This window comes from Sinocyclocheilus grahami, unplaced genomic scaffold (genome assembly GCF_001515645.1).
Source record: "Sinocyclocheilus grahami isolate Dianchi unplaced genomic scaffold, SAMN03320097.WGS_v1.1 scaffold234.1, whole genome shotgun sequence".
Lineage (NCBI taxonomy): Eukaryota > Metazoa > Chordata > Actinopteri > Cypriniformes > Cyprinidae > Sinocyclocheilus > Sinocyclocheilus grahami.
The window spans coordinates 1,316,601-1,325,834 of record NW_015505413.1 but is presented as its reverse complement, the minus strand read 5'-3'; the positions used below and the strand labels follow the sequence as shown (position 1 = coordinate 1,325,834).

Below are 9,234 nucleotides of genomic sequence, written 5' to 3'. Positions count from 1 at the left end.
TCGCATGACCGACTTGAACACGAGTGAAATCTCAATGTCTTCATTTCAGTATATCAGTATGGTGAGCGTGATTTCACCAAGTACAACATGTTCCTGGATCAACATCCTTGTTGATCCTGGAACAACATTCCTATCAACCAATCAGAATTGAGGGATAACTTTTCAGGCAATATCTGTTTTAGGCTTACAATCAGGGTTAGGTGCTTCTACACCCTTGTTAATCAGCTATCATTTCACACTGTTTTTAGGAATAAATTATGGGTAGGGTTAGGTTTAGGGGTAGGGATTGGGTGAAGTCTATATTTTTGGACAATAATGTTGATTCAGGATCAACTAAAGATGTTGATGCAGGAACATGTCTTACTTGGCAAAATCACGGCGACCATATCAGTATACAGACTACTGAGTGAACATCATATAACCTAATAAATATTCATGCGTCCCTCCTATTTGTAACAAAGGTTACAACGCAGTAGCTCAGTGCTTCAAAGTCTCCCGATGTAACGTGAGTCATGTGAAAAGGACTTTAATTATCTGGCGTTAAAGTGAGAATGCATTTCCGATGTAAAATCCAAGAAAAAGACTGACTAAAGGTAAATCATCATGCAAATGGTATAGGTCAAATTTCTATATATTGTTGATGCTTTCGGTAATGTCTTCAATTGCAATTTCATTCAAATTCTAACTTCATTTTCTGTTTTGGCGTTTATCATATTCTATTCTATCTGATTTGTATAGACTATGCAAACCAATCGCAAGTGCAAACTTGGAGCCAATGAACACATGAGGGACAGGCAGAACCACTAATATCATCGCTTGATCGACTAACGTCCACGTTCATGAAATTATACACAAAATGTACAAATTAAATACAGTGAAAATAAATATAAAAGCAATAAAGAAAAAGACAGGGTAAAGACAAAAAAGAGAGATGTGTCAAGGGCAAACATGCAATGAAGGCACGTTTTCCACATGGGGTTCAAGAAAAACCTCCACATCAACACAGCATCTAATGGCTCAGCTTTCCATGTGAACGCAGGAAACTCTGCTGTGAGTCAGTCTATGGATGGCCGAGGGTTCCCGATTTATGTATCCGTCCAGGTCTGCACACATCCCGACAGGTCCAAAACTGAACGCCGAAACCCGGAGAGGTTGCGGAAGAGCAGCACTGCTGTTATCCCTTATTATGTACATATTTACAGTCAGGTGAGGGTGGTGATGTATGATGCTACATGTCTGCTACGCGTCTGCTGGGCGTTCAATGTGTCAATCATCTCCTTCGCAGGAAAAACTGTACTACACGTCCGATAAGGTCGTTCATCCACATGATGATGGCGTGTTCGTTGGGAGCGCGCAGCTGGGCCGCGTTGTTCCCGCCTGCACCGGCCTGTTCGGATGAGAGAAAAACAAGGCATTTAATTGAGAATCATGTTATTAAAATCAAATAGCATAGTACAATGCAAATAGACAACCGCTGCTGACAGCTAACAAGAAAAAGGTGCTGGATTCCCAATGTTCTTTAGGGATGGCATATTCTTGTAGGCCAAAAACGAGTTAGCATTTTGCACATCTGGTTTCATTGTTTAAGTCAATGGGTTTTTGGGCTGAAATAAGGTTTTTGGTAAAGACAACCTCAAGACATTTTCATCTTTTATTCTACACCATAAAATACATTTTTTAAGATTTACATGTCTTGAAAAAGGAAGTTGTTAACAAGTGGCTAAATGGGACTACAAATACTAATACGAAATACAAAGTTTATTCTCATGATGATACAACTTTGTTGTGGTAATTTGGACTATTTTAAAAATATTAGGAATTTAATTTAACAAAGCTATGACTTTATTCTGAAAATATTACAACTTTAATCTCACAATGCTATGACTTTATTCTCAAAATATTATGACCTTTTTATTTATTTATTTATAGTGGCATTAAAACCCTACCATGTTTCCAGGTACAATTTTTATAAATAAAGACTGAAAGAGTCGTCAGAAGCTAAATGGTAGCATGTAGTTTGTTTGTATAGCCTATGTTTAGCTTTTTACTTCTGGCGACTGTATTTAAGCTTCAAAATTCATAAGTTGTGTTCCTTTGAGAAAATTATCATAGAGATTATTTTGTTGGCCACAGAGCCTATTTTCAGCAATAACCCATAAGCCAATGAAAAATCCTATTGGCTTTTCATCGAGGGAACCAGAGTTATGCTAACGTATTGTTGAGAGGTTGGCTTACAACAATACGTTATCACTGCAGCGCTATATTGCATTTGTTGGAATTGTTATCAAAATAATATATATAAAATATATAAATAATACAGTTAGCATTTCATAGCTGTAATTTTGCTTTTAAGGGCACAAACATAGCGATGTGACTCTAAATTGAGGGTTTAGCTTGAATAAAAGCATTTTAGCATAGCACACTAACTCTATGTTGCATCTATTAATTACATACATTTTCTAAATGCTAAAATGCTTTTTAGAAAAGGGGTTGAATTTAGAGCTAAATGCTAAAAATAACACTGTTTACCTTACTAATCTATTATTTTTGAAAGTATATTAGTGCATGTACGCACATGCTGAAATCATTCTGACTCGGAGCTGCTAATCTTTACAGTAAAGAGCCGCCCAGGTAAGTCCTTCAGCACATACCGTGACACTCTGCACCACATTGACACATGAAATACCATGTTGAGACCTTGATGCTTTGAGGGATTTACAGTATCTTTATGCCGGTCAGATCTACAACAAACGCAATATAGGAACTAGCAGCTGCCAGGTTATCTGGTGATCTCCGAGTCTGTGAGATTTGGCAGCGGCTGACCTGAACCAGGCGGCCTCTTTCTGGCCTGCAGCTCTGCGCTGCGTTCACCCAGCATGCTGAATGACTGCGATAAGCAGCGAGGGCATTTCCCCCAGGAGACTGGCAGGAAATCTTGAGGAAACGCACTCTACAAGCCAGAAAAAAAGCCTTTCCTGTAGAGAATGAAAGGAGGATGAAAAACAGCAGGCCGGGGCCTGATCCTCACCTCCACGATAAGATGATAATCTACTCCCAGATGGCAACTATCAACAGGTCGGTTGAATCTCATAAAAACTGGTATTTCAGCCCACAATCCAAACACAAATGTTTCAAAATAACAAAATTATTTATATAAATACTCATTTATATTATTTATTTTATATAATTAGTAAACCAAATTATTTATATATATATATATATATACTAATAATGTCACATTAAAAAACAAAATGTCACAAAAAAGGCCTTTTTCTTTATGCAAAATCTAGTTTATTTTTTTCTTTTGGTTTTGCAGTGAAATTACCCATTTTATGAGATTCACCTGGCTATCTCTCACACACACACACACATTAATTAACTAAATCACTGAATCAAGGCAGGTGTGCGTCTATGTATACAATTGACCTGCATGGGGTCTAAATTAGGCCCTGTCATAAAACACTTTCTTTGCAAACAAAGACAGAGAGTGAAAAAAACAGCTTTTAATTCAGTAAAAGCCCTGCCAAAAATCACAACGTGCCCATGGAAGGATTGTGTATTCAGCCAGAGGAAACAGGTGAGGAGGAAGTGGAGTGAAATGGAGGGAGATTTCACCGTGTGTGTGTGTGTGTGTGTGTGTGTGTGTGTGTGTGTGTGTGTGTGTGTGTGCATGGTTATAAAAGAGAATCATGAGTAAGTGGGACTGTGGCGCTCAAACCGAATGTGCTTCAAAGAGAAACACTCGTTTCAAATGCTGCATATTTTCACATGACGTTCATTTGGACTTGAGTGAGTCAACGCTAAACCACGCATCACTGCGAGTCAATGATTTCCACAACAAAATAACTCCCGAGGTCACTGAGTTTAGGTGAACCAAATACAAGGGGCATTTCAGAGAGGAAGCAGTGCCACATATTGATTTAAATATGCAGGAAGCTTGATCTGAAGAAGTGCTGTTTACTGATATGAGTTTTCAATGGCCAGTAGCGATAAACAGTAGGATTGCCGTTGCACGAAATAAGATAGTAATTAATTAGTTGCATTTATATAGCGCTTTTCTGGGTACTCAAAGCGCTTAACATGAAAGCGGGGAATCTCCTCAACCACGGAGATGCAGGCAGGGGTGGGTGATTAATTCAAACAATCTTTTGCGTTTACCTTTTTATATTTTATTTTTTTTAAATCAAGGAATCATGGTTTTGAGTAAAAATATTAGAAAAGTTACAATTAGACATTTTGACAATACACCAATGCTACAAAATTACATACAAATTCTGCTTCATGCATGAGACGCTGCACAAGACTAGATGGTCAAACATGCCCGTCAAGCGCATGATTACACTGAAAAACAATGGAAAAGCAGTGCAGTGCAATGAAAAACCTGTAAAGAACTACTATTGTATGTTTGATATTTAACGTTTGCATGATAGTGACAGGCTAACATCTGCTGATATATATATATTTCTTCTTTTTTTTTATAGCATACTACTGGTGTTATACAGTACTTTGCCATTTTGAACTTGAACTGCCTTGACTTTGAGTTGACCTCTAAAACTGAATGGCTTCATTTTGGTTAAGAAATATTTAGCATTTGTATTATTTTATAATATTTCGGAACATATAGGATATGTTTAAGACAAGTTTATAAAATAGTTGCCTTCATATTTCATGCATTGTTTCTGCAAAGATATTTACAATTGTTTTACATTTACTCCATATGTGTACACACATCATACACTTCATGTGTGATGACCTTAGAATAAAATGTTGCTATATCGCCCAGCACTAATATCAAGTGCACAATGCATAGCCTGTAGTGCGATTAAACGAAATAATTTTTAAATGCATGATAATGTATAAATGCTGTACGAAGCCGAGCTATATTCACATTATATCCTAGGTCTGTTAGTCCGTATTTGCAAAAACCACTGGCACGATCTCAATTGCACTAAAGCATTTACATGACATTTAAAAAGGACAAATTACTGTTTTTATCTGACTGCAATCAAACATTTTAAGTGTGTTACAAGCCCCTTATGGATGGTAACATTTTAAATCCGCTTCAAACACAATCAGAATTCCAAGTCTGAACTTTTTGTTTTAAAATTTGGAGGGAGATTTAATGCTTCCATTAATTGGACACAGATATGATGACCCAAAAACAGCCAAACAGCATAAGATTTATAGGTCTATCAATAGTTTGCATAACCGTTCATATGCGGTTACGAAAGCGCAGTTGTGTATTGCATGCACAACTTAAGCGGGTCACGAAAAGGCTCTTGGTTGTGGTGAGCGTGTCTTCAAAACCAGCATGACACTGCAGATCGAGTAAAATGACAGAGGCGCATCCCTCTAATCAGGCACAATTAGCGCATGTGCCGCTGCGGAAAAACAGACTTATTTACTATTTCAGCCCGGTTTGAGTCGACACAGATCAGCTCTCGCCTTCATCTGGGATCAATTCATCACTGTTAGCTTTAAAAACAATCTTGACACAAAAGATGGTGTTTATCTAGAGTCCTATCTGTACTGTGGGACAGGGGACGAACCGAGAGAGCATACGGGGGAAGAAGAGTGGCATCCTTGACTCATCTCACAGGGACAATGGAGTCTAACCCAGCGACCACATGCAAGAAAAACAGAGCTGCCACAACTCAAAGCCAAAGCCCAGCAAAACAATCCTCACAGACTGTAGTGAGCTGCTAATGCATTCACAGATTTACCACCAAACTACACAACAAAACATACTGAATGCACTGTACTTCTAACCCTTGCACATTTTCATCCATATCATATTAAATATAACATCTACCCCGACTAAAGGCATGTTCACACCAAGAACGATAACTATGATACATATAACTATATTAGTGTTCACACCAATGCACGATAATATTCAGTGTAACATAAGCATGTGCTGCAGTTTTGTCATCTGCCGCTTTAAATGCTCAAGCTCTTTAAAGTCAGGTGGATTCTGATTGGCTGTCAATGTTTTATTGTTCATAAAATCACTCTGGATGTGATTCCAACAATATTGTTTCTTTGTGTTGTTTTCATCGAATTTGTACAATTATCTTGTGAACGGGCCTTAAGGTCAACTGAAGCATCTTTATCTACTCGATGAAGCATCCAACGATTCATTCCAGCTGCGCCAGAAAGGACAGTTGAGATTCTGACTCGCTGCTAGTCACTCAAACAGCACTAACCCTCAGGGAGACAGTAAGTTTGCAGCATGTTCGGACCTAAACGCATGCAATCCCCTCCTGAGACGTAGCCGCATGACTCATTAGAAACTGGACTGTTCCAGTTCTCCAGGGAAGAGGCCTGCAACAAAAGAGCATTGATGCAAAGAGCTGACAAAGGTCCGTCATGTGCGATTTTGCAGGGCGAGATGCAGACATTAGCGGTGCTGGAACAACAAGCAGCTCTGTGGCCAGACATCTGCTCTGCATTAGCGCGGTGCTTACTAACAGAGTGCTAGCATATCACACCAGCACTCCTCCATCAGAGCCAGCGCTGGAGAAGTGCTGAGGAGAGCGAACGATCTGGAAACAGACTTTGTAACGCTGCACATCCAGGACAATTATAGGGTCTCCAATAAATCCCAGCTGAAGTTTCTGATTATCTTTCTAGTTATGAGAGGAACTCGAACGGAAAGCTCACACTGAGTTCTTGTGCTGCTGCATTTAATAAATAAGGCTGCCAAAAGATATTTGATTGATCAAGTCTTTCTTAATTTTTTTTTTTTATTGGTGCCAAGCATCATTAATATTCCTCATACTTACTGTAAGAGCTTTATTCAAATCCCTAACACAAAGTGTTAGACGTTATTAGGCACATAACTCGTCCTAATACCTCAAATCGAGCATCTTGAGTGGGAGAGGTGTGATATTGCTTTTCTAAGTGATTGAAATTACAATTTCTGTCTGGCGAAGGCTAAAACAAGCCAAAAAATCTCATAAACTTACAATGAATTAGGGACCAGGTCATATTTAGAGACTTGAGGATATTATAAATGTCCTTAAGCATAATTTTAATGTATTATTTCTAGACCTGCAAAGGGGGTGTAAATGAATACAAATTATACAACTACATTGACATTTTTACAGAAGATCATGTTTTTCTAGTTATGCCAAGCTCTAAAATACGGAGTAGAAATTGTGAATAATTTTTTTTTAAATCCTTATCCTTAATCCTTAAAAAATATCTTACAAAAAAATGGAACTCACTGGGACTTCAAATATTGTGGAAAATGGAGGTCAGAAAGGTTCAAAAGTTTGAAAACCAAAGGTCTACGTTATAATTTACTTAAAGGGATAGTTCACCCAAAAATTAAAATTTGATGTTTATCTGCTTACCCCCAGGGCATCCAAGATGTAGGTGACTGTTTCTTCAGTAGAACACAAACAGAGATTTTTAACTCAAACCGTTGCAATCTGTCAGTCGTATAAGTAAGTGGATGGGAATCACGGCTTTGAGAGTCATAAAACATACACAAACAAATCCAAATTAAACCCTGCGGCTTGTGATGATACATTGATGTGTAAATACACAAAACAATCGGTCTGTGCAAAAAACTGAACAGTATTTATCAGTGTTGGGGGTAACGCATTACAAGTAATGCGAGTTACGTAATCAGATTACTTTTTTCAAGTAACTAGTAAAGTAACGCATTACTTTTTAATTTACAAAAGAATATCTAAGTTACTTTTTCAAATAAAGTTCCTTTTTTTTCAATTTATTGATTGACAGCTCTCCTGTCCCCATGTTGAGAGAAATCAGAAGATGTTACTGTAGTTCTAAAATAAATATGAATATGCATTAATTCATCTCCCTCACAAAAAAAAAACAGATTCAGTATTCCTAAAATAAAAATAATGCAACTCAGAATATGCAAACCTGCAATAAAATGTTGTATTTAATCCCATTCTATTAACCAATGTCTTTGCTTCTGACCTTCGATGATCCAGTTCAACCATACTAAGCAAAAATTAATCTAGACAAACGTATTTTTTTATTTTTTTTTATTGCTGAAGTGTTGAAATGTCGTCTTTTGCATTCTACTGTACGGACGTAAATTTACTTTCCCTTCAGCCTGAGGCTTATTCATTTCACTTTTGGTGTGAAAAGGCTTTTTTATATTTAATATTTTTTTTTAATATTTGCCAAAAATATAACTTTTTTTTATTTTAAAAACAAACAAGCAAGCCCTGTCCAGATTTAAAAAGTAACGCAAAAGTAACGTAACGCATTACTTTCCATAAAAAGTAACTAAGTAATGTAATTAGTTACTTTTTTATGGAGTAACGCAATATTGTAATGCATTACTTTTAAAAGTAACTTTCCTCAACACTGGTATTTATATTGTTTTTTACCTCTGATTTTCACCGCAATGTCTGAACTGTCCTGAGCGCGTTCGCGCCTTCTTCTTCAGCCGGCGTGTGACGCGTCTTCTTCTTCTTCTTGCTTTATGGCAGATCGCAGACTTATAAGTTCATTACCGCCACCTATCTCTCAAATGGACCATTGACACTATCTACAATCTCAATTAGGAGTGTCCTAGGTCCATTTGAGAGATAGGTGGCGGTAATGAACTTATAAGTCTGCGATCTGCCATAAAGCAAGAAGAAGAAGACGCGTCACACGCCGGCTGAAGAAGAAGGCGCGAACGCGCTCAGGACAGTTCAGACATTGCGGTGAAAATCAGAGGTAAAAAACAATATAAATACCAGTGTTGAGGAAAGTTACTTTTAAAAGTAATGCATTACAATATTGCGTTACTCCATAAAAAAGTAACTAATTACATTACTTAGTTACTTTTTATGGAAAGTAATGCGTTACGTTACTTTTGCGTTACTTTTTAAATCTGGACAGGGCTTGCTTGTTTGTTTTTAAAATAAAAAAAAGTTATATTTTTGGCAAATATTAAAAAAAAATATTAAATATAAAAAAGCCTTTTCACACCAAAAGTGAAATGAATAAGCCTCAGGCTGAAGGGAAAGTAAATTTACGTCCGTACAGTAGAATGCAAAAGAAGAAATTTCAACACACTTCAGCAACAAAAAAAAGACACACAAATGTTTGTCTAGGGTAATTTTTGCTTATTAGTATGTTTGAACTGGATCATCGAAGATCAGAAGCAAAGACATTGGTTAATAGAATGGGATTAAATACATAAAGGATATTTGTGTTGTTTAACATTTAATTATTGCAGGTTTGCGTCATATTCTGAGT

The 9,234-nt window shown here is 37.1% G+C and overlaps 1 protein-coding gene across 1 annotated transcript in view; it reads right to left on the bottom strand.

Moving 5' to 3' along the window:
• Nucleotides 1–330: 330 nt before the first annotated feature.
• The window catches only part of bcl2l11 (BCL2 like 11), a 21,973-nt gene continuing 13,069 nt past the window's right edge, over nucleotides 331–9,234 (bottom strand). Inside the window, exon 4 of the mRNA XM_016288795.1 lies at nucleotides 331–1,387. Within this exon, the coding sequence (XP_016144281.1) occupies nucleotides 1,271–1,387 (117 nt within the window). The 3' untranslated portion in view covers nucleotides 331–1,270. The remainder of the gene's footprint in view (nucleotides 1,388–9,234) is intronic.